We start from the raw sequence: 16876 nt of genomic DNA, 5'->3' as shown, positions 1-16876 counted from the left end.
ATATATACAGTATATATGCACTGCATTCGTTAAAATGTGTACAGCTTCATGAATACAGTGAGGAACAGAAGTATTTGAACACCCTGCGATTTTGCAAGTTCTCCCACTTAGAAATGATGGAGGGGTCTGAAATTCTCATTGTAGGTGCACTCCCACTCTCTGAACATAAGTATTTGAACACCTAAGAAACAGCAAGAATTCTGGCTCTCAAAGACCTGTTACTGTGCCTTTAAAAAGTCCACCTCTACTCCACTCAATCTAACTTAGTAGCACCTGTCTGAGCTCTTTAAAGACACCTGTCCACCCCACAGTCAGACGCCAGCTACTACCATGGGCAAGACCAAAGAGCTCTCAAGACACCAGAGACAAAATTGTGGACCTCCACAAGGCTGGAAAGGGCTACGGGGTAATTGCCAAGCAGCTTGGTGAAAATAGATCAACTGTTGGAGCAATTGTTAGAAAATGGAAGAGGCTAAAGACAATGTCAATCTCCCTCGGACTGGGGCTCCATGCAAGATCTCAACTCGTGGGGTATCACTGATGATAAGAAAGGTGAGGAATCAGCCCAGAACTACAAGGAAGGAGCTGGTCAATGACATGAAGAGAGCTGGGGCCACAGTTTCAAAGGTCACTGTCGGTAGAACACTACGCCGTCATGGTTTCAAATCATGCATTGCACGGAAGGTTCCCCTGCTCAAGTCATCACATGTCCAGGCCGTCTGAAGTTTGCCAATGACCATCTGGATGATGCAGAGGAGGCATGGGAGAAAGTCATGTGGTCAGATGAGACCAAAGTAGAACTTTTTGGTCTAAACTTCACTCGTCGTGTTTGGAGGAAAAAGGATGAGTTGCATCCCAAGAACACCATCCCTACTGCGAAGCATGGGGGTGGTAACATCATGCTTTGGAGGTGCTTTTCTGCAAAGGGGACAGGGGACTGCACTGTATTAAGGATAGGATGAATGGGGCCATTTATTGTGAGATTTTGAGCAACAACCTCCTTCCCTCAGTCAGAGCATTGAAGATGGGTCATGGCTGGGTCTTCCAACATGACAACGACCTGAAGCACACAGCCAGGATAACCAAGGAGTGGCTCTGTAAGAAGCATATCAAGGTTCTGGAGTGGCCTAGCCAGTCTCCAGACCTAAATCCAATAGAACATCTTTGGGGGGAGCTGAAACTCCATGTTGCTCAGCGACAGCCCCGAAACCTGACAGATCTAGAGGAGATCTGTGTAGAGGAGTGGGCCAAAATCCCTGTTTCAGTGTGTGCAAACCTGGTCAAGAACTACAGGAAACATTTGACCTCTGTAATTGCAAACAAAGGCTTCTGTACCAAATATTGACACTGATTTTCTCAGGTGTTCAAATACTTATATTCAGCAGTGCAAGACAAATAAATTCTTTAAAAATCATACAATGTGATTTCCTGAATTTTTTTTTAAATTCTGTCTCTCAGAGTGGGAATGCACCTACAATGTGGTTTTTGAGAACTTGCAAATTCGCAGGGTGTTCAAATACTTCTGTTCCTCACTCTATATAGTTTATTAGCTTCAGTTTCAAGTACACATCTTGCTCTCAAATTGACATCTGCACATGGCTCCAAAAGTGAAATAATTAGTGGTCACCCAGATGTTTTTCTGGTTTTAGTTCATGTTTTATGTTCATGCAAAGCTTTTCTTGAGAAATTTTCAGTAAACAGCCAACATGTTTGCAATTTATTGTATAGAAAGTAATTAAAATACATTTTTCCATCAAAGAAATAAACATGCCATTTGCAAATACACAATTTTGATTGTTGCTTTCTCAAATAAGTTTTCTAAATAGTACACCATATACTATCATGCCTCTATGTGAAACTGTACATATAATTGCTTCTTTGACTTAAAAAATTGAGAATCAGAGATGGAGAGTGGAAGAATTCTCTTACAAGGCATTCTATGAATGCCGACAGTGCAAGGCAAGTGACCCCCTGTGTGCAATGGGGAAGGCACTTAGGCACTTGAGTAGGACTAATAGTGTAGAAAACTACAGTGATTTTCAGCCTCCCCAGTGACCCATCAGGTATGAGATCTTCATACTTATTTACTGTGCGCCAAGTTGGGCCAAGATAAGTTTGCAGTACAGACAATTCCAGAGTTCAACGCTCTCCCCCATCTCCCCACCATACAGTGGATGTAAAAAGTCTACATACCCCTGTTAAAATGTCAGGTTTCTGTGATGTAAAAAAAATGAGACAAAGATAAATAATTTCAGAACTTTTTCCACCTTTAATGTAAACTATAAACTGTACAACTCAGTTGAACAACAAACTAAAATCTTTTAGGTGGAGGGAAGTAAAAATAAAAAACTATAATATGGATACACACCCTTAAACTTTATTCCAGCACTCAGTCTTTTTGGGTATGAGTCTATCAGCATGGCACATCTTGACTTAGCCCACTCTTCCTTGCAAAAACACTCCAAATCTGTCAGATTGCGAGGGCATCTCCTGTGCACAGCCCTCTTCAGATCACCCCACAGATTTTCAATCAGATTCAGGTATGGGGTCTGGCTGGGCCATTCCATAACTTTAATCTTCTGGTGAAGCCATTCCTTTGTTGATTTGGATGTATGCTTTGGGTCGTTGTCATGCTGAAAGATTAAGTTGTTCTTCATGTTCAGCTTTCTAGCAGAAGCCTGAAGGCTTTGTTCCATTATTGACTGGTATTTGGAACAGTTCATAATTCCCTCTACCTTGACTAAGGCCCCAGTTCCAGCTGAAGAAAAACAGCCCCAAAGCATGATGCTGCCACCACCATGCTTCACTGTGGGTATGGTGTTCTTTTGGTGATGTGCAGTGTTATTTTTGCAACAAACATATATTTTGGAATTATGGCCAAAAAGTTCAATCTTGGTTTCATCAGACCATAACACATTTTCCTACATGCTTTTGGGAGACTTCAGATGTGTTTTTGCAAAATTTAGCCAGGCTTTGATGGTTTTCTTCATAAGAAAAGGCTTCCATCTTGCCACTCTGCCCCATAGCCCAGACATATGAAGAATACGTTAGATTGTTGTTACATGTACCACACAGCCAGTACTTGCCAGATATTCCTGCAGCTCCTTTAATGTTGCTGTGGGCCTCTTGGCAGCCTCCCTGACCTGTTTTCTTCTCTTTTCATCCATTTTGGAGGGACGTCCAGTTCTTGGTAATGTCACTTTTGCGCCATATTTTCTCCACTTGACTGTCTTCACTGTGTTCCATGGTATATCTAATGCCTTGGAAATTCTTTTGTACCCTTCTGACTGATACCTTTTTATTAATGAGATCCCTCTGGTGCTTTGGAAGCTCTCTGCAGACCATGGCTTTTGCTGTAGGATGCGAATAAGAAAAAGTCAGGAAAGACCTACTAGAATAGCTGAACTTTATTTGGTGTTAATCAAAGGCACTTTAAATGATGGCAGGTGTGTACTGACTCCTATTTAACATGATTCTGAATATGATTGCTTGATTCTGAACACAGCTACATCCCCAGTTATAAGAGGGTGTGCACACTTATGCAACCATACTATTTTAGTTTTTTATGTTTACTCCTCCCCCTAAAAGATTTCAGTTTGTTTTTTAATTGAGATGTACAATTTATAGGTCACATTAAAGGTGGAAAATGATTGATTTATTTTTGTCTCATTTTTTTACATCACGGAACCTGACATTTTAACAGGGGTGTGTAGACTTTTTATAGCCACTGTAAATGCCATCCAGACCATCTGATGGATTTCTTTAGTACATCATAGAAGACTGGTTACTTCATATTCATGACTACTTTGTTATGTTGCCACCTTTGGGTGAATTCCTTGCCCAGGTAAAATTTTGCCAGCTTAGCCTCTGCTTTTAGCTAGTGTCTTTAAACGATGTTTGTGCCATCACATGACTCTGAAGAATTTATTTCCAGGGCTCTAGTTCCCTTAGTCTGTACACCCCTTCTGGGGAAGGGAAAGGCTGAACCTGGATTGGTTGCTTATGACCCTGAGGCAAAACAGTCTGTAATGTTGGCAGTCAGGGCTGGATCCTGTGGGCAGCAGTTCCCAGTGTACTCTGTATTCGGTGACCCCCACTGGTAGGATGCTGTGAATGTACAGGGCAGTGATCCCCTTGGGGAAGTCAAGTCCCTGGAGGCCCTGTGGGGCACGCCCACCGTGAGGCGTGAAAAATGGGCCTGCCTTCCAGTCCTAAAGCAAAGAATTGTGAGTTCCTCTGTGGTGGGATAGTGGCAGTTTCACTCCTGTTTGCTGGTGCATTTGGCATAGTGCAAGTCTTTTTCTGTGCATGTAGCGACATAGTAACGGTGTTAAAACTGGTGGATCAAGTGTGACAACATCATTGCATGTAAAACAAACAAGATACCTGTGCTCAAATGTCAACAGCTAGTGCATGCATTTATCCATCAGGTGTTAAAGGGGTGTAACTACATATTAACACTAGAAATTCTGAGGACCCTCTGCACACTGGTATATACCCTTTCAAGCAAACTTTGCAATAAATAGGGATATTTAGTTCACACATATTGCAATACATGCTTAAGCTGGCCAACTGCGTCAAAGTAATCCCTCTATGGCCAGTCGTACTCTGCTCTGCCTGCGCAAATGCTACTGTGGACACAATGCTAGCATAGGAGAAAAGACACAATGGGGAGAGCTACAAGGTTCAGGTCTGGCTACTGACCCAACAATACAACAAACGAGATCCCTGTGCTCAAATCCATACAGCTGGTGCATGCACTTATCTATCAGGTGCTAAAGGGGTGTTACCACATTAACTCTAGAAATTCTGAAGGACCCTCTGCACACTGGTATATACCCTTTCAAGCAAAGTATGCAATAAATAGGGATATTTAGTTCACACATATTGCAATACATGCTTAAGCATGTATTGCAATATGTGTGAACTAAATATCCCTATTTATTGCATAGTTTGCTTGAAAGGGTATATAAAAGTGTGCAGAGGGTCCTTCAGAATTTCTAACATCATTACATGCGTCTGCTGTTTTTTCTGTTCTATTGGCATGGAGACACATGTGATCAGAAGTTATAGCTAATGCAGCACAGACACAGTTCCAGCACATCAAGTGTCCAGCAGTCTGTACAGGTTCTCGAAAGGTTCAGCTGGGTGCTGAAGCTTCAGAAGTCTTCTCTGGTTCTGATACATCTGGATCATTTTAGGTTTGGTCTGCAACACAGCACAAGTAAAAGTTCTGCTTCAACAGGAGAAGTTGCCCGACTTATCGATCACAGGTGGAAACTCTAGGGACATTGGAAAGCCCATTCTTTGACACCTGCATAAGGGGACTGGGGAAGATGGTAACTGCCATCATTGAGGCCCCCCTATGCCCAGTTGCACTCCAGAGCTTTCAAACAATATTTGAATGGGATAAACATTAGGAGTTTTTGGACCTGCCTATGCATCTGACTCCACAGACCAGGTTGGCTCTAAAATGGTGGATACCTACGCAGATGCTGGATACCAGGGAAGCCTTCCTTCTGATGAATTTGGAAGGTCTTGACGAGGGGTTCCAGCCTTTCGGGCTGGGGAGATGTTCTGGAGTGCTTCTTGGTTTAGGCAACAGGATTTTTCAGAGGGGTAGATGTTTCTATGTAACATCTTGGTCTTATATACACCTCTTCCTCATTCAGGGAGCTATTTCCTATTAGAGCCTTCTTGTCAGTGTTCCTAGCCAGATCCTTGCGTGCACTCTGCACTCCTGTTTTTCCCATGGAGCTTCCAAATACAGATGAAAAGGTGCAGTGACATTTTAACCATTGAGATGTGCATCCCTGGGTCATAGTTAGGTCAGATGTTTGTGTTTTTTCTGTGCAGATCTCAAAACCAATATTTCTTCAGAATAAAACATATTAGAAAATATAGTGGAATTAAACCCACCGATTTAACCATTTCCCTAAACCGTTAAATTAAAGGCATGCCTTGATAACTGCTATAGTTACATAAAAAAGACACAAGTCCATGTAGTTCAACCAATAGAAAAAATACACACACACACACAGATAGAACATTTCTATATACACAATCCTATACCTATAGTTGCTCCAGAGGAAGGCAATAAAAACCCAGTAAAGCATGATCGAATTTTTTCCAGCAGAGAAAAAACATTCCATCTTGATTCCCCCAAAAGCAATCGGATATTCTCTGGATCAACTATCCCTGGTGATAATACCTATAAATATAAGTATCAAGTTATATTTTGTGCACTGAGAAAAGAATCAAGGCCTTTTTTAAAACTATGCACTGAGTTGGCCAGAACCAGCTATTGAGGAAGTCTGTTCCATATTTTCACAGCTGTTACTGTAGAGAAGTCTCTCCGCATTTGGAGTGTTAAATGTTTTTCCTCCAGCCATAAAGGATGCCCCTTTGTGATGACCTTAAATTAAACAACTCTACACCAAGTTCACTAAATGGATCACTTATATATTTATACATGTCCCTCCTTAATCTCCTCTTCTCGAGAGAATTAATTCAGTTCAGCAAATCTTTCCTCCATGCTGAGCTCCTTCATGCCTCTTATCAGTTTGGTTGCCCTCCTTTGCACTTTCTCCAGTTCCCCAGCATCCTTTTTTGTGAACTGGTGCTCAAAACTGAACTGCATATAACAGATGAGGTATTACCAACAATTTGTGTAGAGGAAAATGACGTCTTTCTTTGTAGTCTATGCCTCTTTTATTTCAAGAAATTATTTTGCTTGCTTTAGAAACTGCAGTTTGGCAGTGCATGCTACTATTAAGTCTATGATCTACCAGAATACCCAGATCCTTCTCCACCATTAATTCCCCCTTTTCACAACCCCAGACAGTTTCATATTTATGTCTTGGCAGATTGCTGTTTTAATATTGTTTGGCATCTCAAGCACAGTGTTTTGCTGTAAGTCATACAAATCTGCAAATCTTGTTTAATTCTAGTTATGTTAGGATGTTTTATGCTTTAGATTTTTAGCCTTTTGTAATGTTTAGATATGCTTATATGTATGTTGGTCTTCTACACTTATCCTAAGTGTTGATTTATCACGTGTATGTGTTGTGGTGCTGGAAATGTCTTCTCAGTGCCTTGCGGAATGCAGTCTTCAAAGGTCATTGTGCAACATGTTACTGTTCACATTGCAGGATTGCCATGCTGACAAGTTCTTTGTTCAAAATCTGCTGGAACAATGTGCCATAGAAACCCTTTTCTCAATAAATTCAGCAGCATTTCAATTATACCAGTTCCAAAAACACAATTGGAAAAATAAAGCTGAAAAAAGGAGGAGAATTCCTTATTCTAGATATTTCTTTTACAGGGCTAATAACTCTGATATGGTGTGGTGTCTACATATCAGCAATATAATCACTGAAATATCTTTTCATTGAATGTTCTTTGTTATACGTATATTCATACATGACAACTGTATGTAAAGTTCATACAACCATGGTGCTGCTTACAGTCAGAAAACAATAGGCTGTAGGACAATATTTGTCATGTATTGTGAAACATCTCAGGGAAGTCTTCTTTGTTTTATAGACTTCTTGATCATCATACAGCAATGCTAAAATCTTAGGGATCTGATGTCAATCATTGCCACTTTGAAGCATTTGTTTAACCGACTTATTCTATTTTAATACGTTTTTTTTAAAAAATCACTGACTTTTTTTTTTTTTTTTTAGAAGAGAGAGTTGTCCCCATCGAAGTTTGCCGCTCCAAATTATCAAAACAACTGCAGGGAGTTGTATTTCGCTGTGACAAATGTACCTTTACTTGCTCCAGTGATGAAAACCTGCAGCAGCACATTGAGAAGCACAATGAACTAAGGCCCTACAAATGTCAGCTATGTTATTATGAAGCCAAGCAAAATGAAGAACTAGATGGTCACCTTAGGGAGGAACATAAGGTATGCTTTATTTTTCTAAAGAATGTGATTAGAAATAAGAAATGTGTGTAAACTATATTGTATTTTCAGTGAGTACAAACTTTTTACTTATTCTTGTTCTGCCATTAACCCAAAAGGTATTTTTCATAAATGTTTAAAGTTTTGTTTTGTGTTGTATAAAGCAGGGAAGAATTGGAACCAAGTGAAAAACTGCCAAGTTTTTATTGTTGTGAAAGTTCTCACTCTCTTTGTCTTTGTGACCATTGTCATTGAGACAGTAGGCAATGAGAAATATTTTGTCACTAGAACAAGATTTTAAGGGAAACCTTCCAATGGTGACACTTGTTCAAGTGACAATAAGTTGATGGCAGTTCCCCTCAATTGTAGAGATTTCCTCTCACTTAAGCAGGCCACATATTAAGCAGTTTCTTACTTGCAAATATCTCCCGCAGAGCCTTTGTATTCTGAGCATGGGAGGTTTTCCAGGCGTCAGAATACAATGATCACTGCCAGCAGCTACAGCAGTGATCAAATGAGAAAAACCCAATAGGCTGGTTGTACTGAAGTCGATCAATGAATTGACTTCAGCACAACCAGCCTGCCCATAGATGGATTGAAATCTGGTCTCTGCTAAACCGGTCGAATTTCAATCCATCTATGGTAACTTTACTGTTGCAACTCTGGGACAGGAAGTGAAGGGAAATTTCCCCAATGGGACAGAGAGTAAAAAATAAACTAATGGCTTTAAAAGCTATGTATAGAAATGTTAGCTTTTCTTCCTTTCTCTAGAAGTAAAGCAGGATATACCTGGACTATTATTTCTCCTTTTAACCTGCAGTTTGAACGCAAAAAAAAAAAATATCTGGATGGGTTATACTGTATTTGGTTTTATTTCTGCAGTCAATCAGTATGTATGCCCTACTGACACAGCTGATCACGTGATGTGGTAAAAGGCCAATCACAGCAGCCTTTTACCACGTGATCAGCCGTGCCCAATGACACGCTGATCACCGGGAAATGCAATTGCCGGTTCTCGGCTGCACTTTCTTCACTATGTTAGAATGTAAGGAAAGTACTGCCGAGAACCGGCAGTTGTCAGAGCAGGGATCGGCACCGATCATCAGGGCACTGATGATCAGTGCCCTGATGATCGGTGCCCAGCAGTGCCACCCACCAGTTCTGCCCACCTGTGCCCAGCAGTGCACCCACCAGTGCCACCCAGCAGTGCACCCACCTGTGCCACCCAGCAGTGCCACCCACCTGTGCCAGTCAGTGCCACCAGTCAGTGCCCAGTGGTTGTGCCAGTCAGTTCCCAGAAGTTGCGTCAGTCAATGCCTACCAGTGCCGCCAGTCAGTGCCGCCTATCCGTGACACCTCATTAGTGCTGTCTAACAGTGCCACATATCCGTGCTAACTCATTAGTGCTATCTATCAGTGCCCATCAGTGCTGCCTATCAGTGCCCATCAGTGTTGCCTATTAGTGCCCATCAGTGCTGCCTCATCAACGCAGATCAGTGAAGGATAAAAATTACCTGTTTGAAAAATTTTATAATAAAAACAAAGAAACTTTTTTTTTTTCAAATTTTTTGCAATTTTTTTGTTTATAGCGTTAAAAGTAAAGTGCCCAGCAGCGATTAAATACCACCAAAAGAAAGCTCTATTTGTGAGAAAAAAATAATAAAAATTTCATATGGGTACAATCTTGCATGACCGCGCAATTGTCAATCAAAGTGTGACAGCGCTGAAAGCTGAAAATTGGCCTGGTAAAGAAGGGGGTAAAAATGCCCCAGTATTGAAGTGGTTAAGCAGCACATATATTGTACATTGACATCATTCCTGCACTCAAGGAGCTTACAATCTAAGGGCCTTATCTCACATGCATACACATACTAGGGTCAATTTAGATGGGAGCCAATTAACCTGCCAGCATGTCTTTGGAGTGTGAGAAGTAACTCATGAATGCACAGGGCCCGGTAGGCAAGTGGTTAAACTTGCATTAAACACGTCAAAAATGTATGTTAACACTATCGGTGCATTGGTTAGTGTTAGTGTCAGCGTTAGAATTTTTTGCAAATGTGACCTTAGCCTAATGGCTTGAGTTCAGTTGGGAGATGACATAAGCATACTGGTAACTCTGACAGTTATTGCCACAGACGAGCCTTCAATGTAACTGTTTTGAAAAACTATTAGAGGATTTAGTTCCCCTTTTAATTTGTGTGAATATGTGAATGTTTCAGATTATCAGAAGAGAACATGAAAATGATGGAGCTGGAAATTATATTTTCCAATGCACAGCTGACTTCCTGTGTAGTAATTCCAAAACTACCAAACTGCCAATATAGCATTTATCTAGCTATAATATTAGCAGAATATCTATCTAGCATTTGGCATGGAACAACAGGTTTTAAAGCAACATTTACATTTATTTTGGAAAAAGAATTAAAGGATATGCAGATTCTCTGGAACTGCTGTAGACGATGGTGGGCTTAGAGCCAAGGACTTTGTAGCACACCCCTTTCCATGGTGATACTTGAATTTACCATTTAGCTTAGCCTCAAGATGGTGAGGAAGCCGCTACTACCTTCAGGTGCTCAGCTGAAATTGAACAGCAGCTTGGGCCAAAAATTGATGGTGTGAACTGCCAAGACGCTTTCAGTCAACCAGAGACCGGGTATGTGCAGGGACCCTGGATTGGTTGACTGCTAGTGCACCAGGCTCTATAATGAAGCAAAGGAAAGGTCAGGTGCTCCTTTTTACATGTCAATTTTTTTCACAGGTGTGCATCCTTTTACATACATGACTGGGAATGTCATTGGTAGCATAGTCCTATAATACAACCTTTTCTATGTTCTTCAATTCTGTGGCCCTGCAAGACATGATTTGAACATTTTCCAATTAATCATACATACATTAATAGACAATGGGATTCGTTTTGTAGATCCTCCTGTTTTGCAGAAAATACTGTGTGGTAGTACTTGATTGGATCCCCAAGCTGTTAGTATTTGTTACATCTGACAATCATATTAATTGATGTTGTGCAATAGTTTTTAGTGCTACTGAAATATGTGCATATAAGTATCAGCTGTCATATCTGATTTTGTTTCCTTAGGTGTGCCGCAATTTTGAGCTTGTTGGACTAGTTAATTTGGATCAGTTGGAACAGTTGAAAGATAAAACAGAGGTTTCAAGCAGTGATGAAGAAGAATCTGCTGCTAAGCAAGAACGTTAGTGTTTGTTTTAATTTGAATTTGAAAATGAGTGTTCTATGTAAAATATCGGTTTCTTTTTAAATGTACAATATTTTTACAGATCAGATGTAACTTTGCACTTTTATGGCTAACATTTTTTTTTTTAGGTTGACTGTAAAGTGTAAGGTCATCAGTGGGGTTAAAAAAAGGTTTTCCAACCTAGGCCATCACTAGTTCCTTCTGAACCAGCCATAAGGCTTAGGAGCCACTCAGATATGAGTTTGGATGGCCATATTTTCATGTTATGAATAGCTGTACACTTTTCTGAGTGAGCCAGAGGAAGTACTTTGTGTCAGAAATTCAGTCCATCTATTATAATGATTGCTTCTTTTTGTTTAGTTACCATGCAGGTTCCTGATGTCAAGGTTACTGCTGAAGAGAAGCGTTTCCCTTGTGAATTCTGTGGAAGAACCTTTGCACTTAGCACAGAATGGGAAAAGCATGTTTTAAGGCATGGCATGTAAGTTAAGAGATTTTCGGAAACCTATTGACTATACAGGTCTGCTTAAAAATTTAAAAAATGTCACATTTATAGCAATCAAGCCAAAAAAGTGAAATCCTGACTTGAAAGAGTTCAGTATTGGGTGTTCTAGATTCCTTGTGTAATGTCACAGAGAAGCTAGTCAAATCCCTGTTTTTAGTATTTCTAAATTTTTGGTAAATTTATTAGGGACATTACAATTGTACAGCTATTATAGCACCATTGATGTAATACCATCATTGTTTTATTCTACTTGCAACTATTCTAACTTTTTGTGTGTAAGGAATAGTTAATGGCAGAGACAGATGTTTTTACCACATTGTAAAACAGCTGTCACCACAGAGATACACAGGAAACAATTGTTTCCTATGTGTCCCATTCACACTGTAACTCAGAATAGTACTTGCGCTGCAGCATGCTGTGGTAAAATGCAGACATGCTGCATTTTATCGCAGCTCACCAGAATGAATCACACTGCAATGTCAAGCAGTGCAGCACAACAGGGAAACGCTCGGACTGGTCTGCAATTTACTGCCTTGCCAGTAAAGTAAGGTGGAGATTTACTAAAACTGGTGCACACAGAATCCGGAGTGATGCTTGATATTTAAAGTGTTGTCGGTTTGCCAAGGTTGTAACTGTCGGCCTGATTATTTGAGTAGTTAGAGTAGCAAGTGCGTTCAGTGATGATGAGAGTGAACTGTTGCAGACAGAGATGGCCAGGTTAGGAGAGGACAGGGGTGCTTGAAGGGATAGATGGTTGAAGACAAGGACACTGTGAAACTGATGAGGTTGTGAGCAGAGAGAGGAAATACGATGTTGGCAATGTGTGCAGAGATGGGTGAATCAAGGGTCAAGAGTGTTAATGTCGAAGTGAGTGGAAGTGTGTCTCCATTGTGTTCAGTCAAAAGATGAGGTTAAGTTGAGAAGTTAAGATGTAGCTGGACTGTTAACATTAACAGGGATGATAGTGCATGATAGTGAGTATTTCAGAGGAGATAAAGTAAGGTAACCAGTCAAAGGAAGTCATCAAAAAAGTGTGATACTGGTCTAGGAGGCTAATAAATTACTGCAAAACTCAGAGAAATTAAAGAAAACCAACAAATAAAGTGGGTCTCAAAAAAAGGAATGTGATCGAGAGGAGGAGTAGGAAGAAGAGATCAGTTGGGATAGAAGGAGTACAACTCCACCTCCTTTCCGTCCACAGGGTCTGGGTGAGTGAGTCCAGTAAAGTCTACCAAGGGAGAAGGCAGAATCACATTTTTGAAGCCAGGTTTTAGTAATGGCAAGTATGTTAAAGCAACAGGAGATAAAAAAGTCACGCATAGATGTTCTCTGCCCCCCACCTTAAAGCAAACGGAAATGTTATTTTAATTTGGAAATCTGATGACTTTTTTTTTATTTTACAGGACTGTAGTTGTAGTTGAAAATAAGAAAGAGAATGAAGAACACATAAATCCAAATGAAAATGTTGGGGACACTTATAATGAAGCAAAGCAAGCAGAGGAAAGTATTGACACTTCTCAGCAAACAAAAACATCATGTCTGAACCTTGTGGTGACCAAAATGGAATAATTCTTCCAGGAGACACAATGTTGCTTGAACACTGACACAGTTGAGGAAAGGATAGAAAGCTGCTTTTTTTGGACTTGTAGCATCTTCTATTTTTCAAGCACTGATACTCATATGAGTTTGTATAAAGTTCATTTATTTAAATGAGAAACTGAGTCAAGGAATGACTTCACTACAACCTTTCCTCTTCGTTAATATGAATTTTGGTTGAACAAGGACTAATGGAACTTTTGCTTGACGGCACAGACTTTCTAGTGCACTCTTTTCTGCTAAGAATGACTAATACTGCATGGCAGTACTTTTAAAAAGCACCACTTTTGGGACAATTTTTTAATACGTACTTTCCATTCTGTTGCATTTACTCTAGAGATGAGAAATAAAATGTCAGTTTTTTCCTGTTTAATTGCATTGGTCACTATACTTCTAGTACCTCAAGAAAAAAGTTCCAAGGGAGTTCTCTGCATTTACCCAAGCTGCTTTTCCAAGCGGATGAATGTCAGGAAAGCTTGCTAAAATAGTGAACAAAAAAGAACTAAGTGTGTGGAAAATACACATATTCTTGAAGATCCTTTTGTGGGCTTTGTCTTAAAATACTGTGATTTTTTTTTTTCTAAGTTTTAATAAACTAAAAAATTTAAAACCTACTAGAATACAAGGTATCTATTTGTAAACAGTTGTACAAACACTTTTTTCTTAAAGGTTAATTTAGGAATTCTGATTTTTCAGCCTGTTTATTAAATCCGGCATTAGACCAATGCAGCACGATTCTGAGTTTGACGAGAGGAGGCTGTGGTTAAGACTGTAATATTAATGTTCACCATTTGTTTTGTATCCCTATTCAACCAATAAAATGCATCTTTTTTTTAGTATACTAATCTGCAAATGAGGCACTTCTCATAAACGTTTGGTTTTATATGATACTTACAAAGCAAAAGGACGTCTGATATTAGGACGCTATCTTGTTACAGAAAGATATTCCATCTTACAATTGTATGCCTGCCTGAATCCTAGGAGTGTATGGGTCCAAACCATGCCCCACTTACAAAGTTGGCCAATAGCCATTTCTCCCTTTTGAATCCATACTTGCCTTGTTGATACAATCCTGGAGAATTCTTGGTTTCCATATGTTAGACGCTCATCCTACAGTACCTAAATATATGTGTACACAGAGGTTTTCCTGTGTGCAAGCACAGCACACAGATAACAGAACTAAAGAGTACTGCTTATGGGGTCCATTGAAGCCTACTAGATGCACAACCTGAGCAAATAAACAATTGAAAGCAATGCCAAATGCATGACAGCATACATATTCAAATCACAGTAGGTTCCCTCAATCATTCAAAATACCCATGTACTAAAAAAAAACATGCCACACAGGGTCTTCACTAGCAGCAAACAGCGATTGTGGCATTCAGTTCCTTATGTGGTTAACATATATTGGCAAAATGGAACCTTTTACAGAACCTTTACACGTCTATCATACATTGTTCTAGAACAGACCATTCTTTTACATTTGGAGGGTTTTTATTTAGTTTGAGTTGTAGAAATTAAGAAGTGACCTTCAGATACAGTATATATAATTTATTTTTTGATTGTTCAAGCTTTTAACTGTAATTTTTGTCTGTTCTATTAAAAAATGTATTTACATCTTGAAAAGATTAACCATGGTAAATGTGTGGTTAATATGCATATGTTTGGTTTTAAATTAACATGTTGCACTTTTTTTATGTAACATTTTTTGTGCGATCGGTCAACTTGCAGTTAAAGGGGTCATTCAAATTTAGTATGGGACTCTTTTGAGTACTGTACAAATTTACCTCATTCCTCTTGCATTTGAGCAGTAATTGTTCAGGTTGACCTTGCTGGAAACTGCTAGACAGGCATATTTAGAGATTGCTTTTGCAAACATATGTGCTTTGTACTTACATTTACACTTCTCCAGGCCTCCAATAACTAAGTTATATGTAAGAAAGACACAGTAGGTTTGTACTAATTCTGAAAAAGGAGACCTAGTAAGGCTTCAGCTTAAAGCTATGGTTTAAGAAGCGATTTGTAAACATTTTTTTTTGTTAAGATAGAAAGTAGATGATAGACTTTGAAAACTGCAAGATACTGATTGGCCTTTTCTTGAAACTCCTTGTACATGCTGAAACAATGGAGTGGTTACCAAAAACTGTTTGACATGTGAAGTTTGATGCTTTATCACTACTTTATTTTTTAAAATAACATGTAAATATTGTAATCCATTGGACTTTGCTTTGCTAACCAGTTAATTAAACTATGGGACCATTATTGTTTAAAATTTACTGTTTGTAGTTCTTTACTGCTTTTTTATTTTTTACTGCTTTGCTAAAGTATACCTGTACATAATCTTAGCAACACTCTTACCTTTTTCAGTAGCTGTACATTATGCATCAAAATTAAAGCGTCATTGAACCCAATTTTTAAATTTCAGTTAGATCTTCCTTTTTGTTAATAAAGAATCAATTTTAAATGGGTTGTATATCAAAAGAAGTTGCCCATTTACCTTATTGCAGAGTGTATATACTGCAGTCACGTAACACCGCTAAATTGCTCCTCGCCGTGCAGTGATATATGGAGGAGGCACATTTACAAAAAAAAAAAAGTGATGAAGCTATTCAATTCACTCCATGAGATGTATAGGGTCTTCCCATGCCCACAGAGCACTGATTGGTGCTTTTGTGGTCGCATGTTGCCAATGAACACTCAGACAGATACGCCCCTGCTAGATAATATGGGGCAGTGAGGGGCGGACTACAGTGTGGTCGCTTGAGGCTGGAAGTAATGACAAGAGTCACAATGGCAACGCTATAGCTGGAAAATTGACTGCTATAAGGTTGGAACCTGCATCTAGGAAGTGGGGGAAAAAAACAAGAGGATCAACCAGGTATTTACGAATACAGAAGATGCACAAATGAAAGTTTCTGTTGTAAGATTAAGTTAAGTTTAATGACACTGCAATAGGAATGTGTCTATATGTGCTGCATACCCCTACGCTACACTGCTATCTTTGTAGTGGTCTAGGAGGTGCTTAATTTCTTTGGTGTCATAAAATTTATTGGAGCAGGCAGAGGAGGAAGATGGGGATCAGGGACAGGTGTCCGAACAGCTCAACAATGGCCACTATTGTCTTCTTTCCACAGGACACTACTCACCTCCATTTTTTAAAAAAAATTAAGAATATGATCATCTGGAAGAGAGGAATATTCACTTGAATCAATCATTTAAGATGACACCTATAGTCCAAAATAGAACAGAGCTCAGACCAATTTGAATTGTTAAACTAATTCTTTCTTTCCTTTCATAAGGAAGTCTACTTTGAGGACATCTTGAAGTTATTGGGCAGCAAAAAGTTAACAACCACAATCATCCAGACACAGTTGCAAAGTTTCAAGCCATAATAGGCTCTTTCTCAAGCGAGGAGCCAAGCCTGCAATGGCTTGAAATGTTGCAACTACTTTTTCTATAGAGGATTGCTATTTTTACCTTTAATACTGCCTATGGTGAATTAAAAGTGTTTTTTTAGCTTTAAGTGTATCATAAACCAAAATGTAGTGTCTTTATTGTCCATTGAGGGACATAAGAAGGTAGTAATTCTTAGGCAAGATGGACACTGGCAAATGGGGGAAAAAAACTGCTGAAGGTCAGCCCTTACATAATCCTGCT

The 16876-nt window shown here is 39.4% G+C and overlaps 1 protein-coding gene across 2 annotated transcripts in view; it reads left to right on the top strand.

Moving 5' to 3' along the window:
- The window catches only part of ZNF462 (zinc finger protein 462), a 103631-nt gene extending 88136 nt beyond the window's left edge, over positions 1-15495 (top strand). For both annotated transcript variants that reach the window (XM_089682609.1, XM_089682607.1), the window contains 4 exons: positions 7689-7912; positions 11001-11115; positions 11479-11599; positions 13027-15495. In XM_089682609.1, coding sequence (XP_089538735.1) covers positions 7689-7912; positions 11001-11115; positions 11479-11599; positions 13027-13192 — 626 coding nt within the window. In that variant the 3' untranslated portion in view covers positions 13193-15495. The remainder of the gene's footprint in view (positions 1-7688; positions 7913-11000; positions 11116-11478; positions 11600-13026) is intronic.
- The last annotated feature ends 1381 nt before the right edge of the window (positions 15496-16876 follow it).

The sequence above is a fragment of the Staurois parvus genome, unplaced genomic scaffold, assembly GCF_062004578.1.
Source record: "Staurois parvus isolate SC_StPar_1 unplaced genomic scaffold, SC_StPar_1.0 ptg000292l, whole genome shotgun sequence".
Classification (NCBI taxonomy): domain Eukaryota; kingdom Metazoa; phylum Chordata; class Amphibia; order Anura; family Ranidae; genus Staurois; species Staurois parvus.
This window is presented reverse-complemented; position numbering and strand designations above follow the sequence as displayed.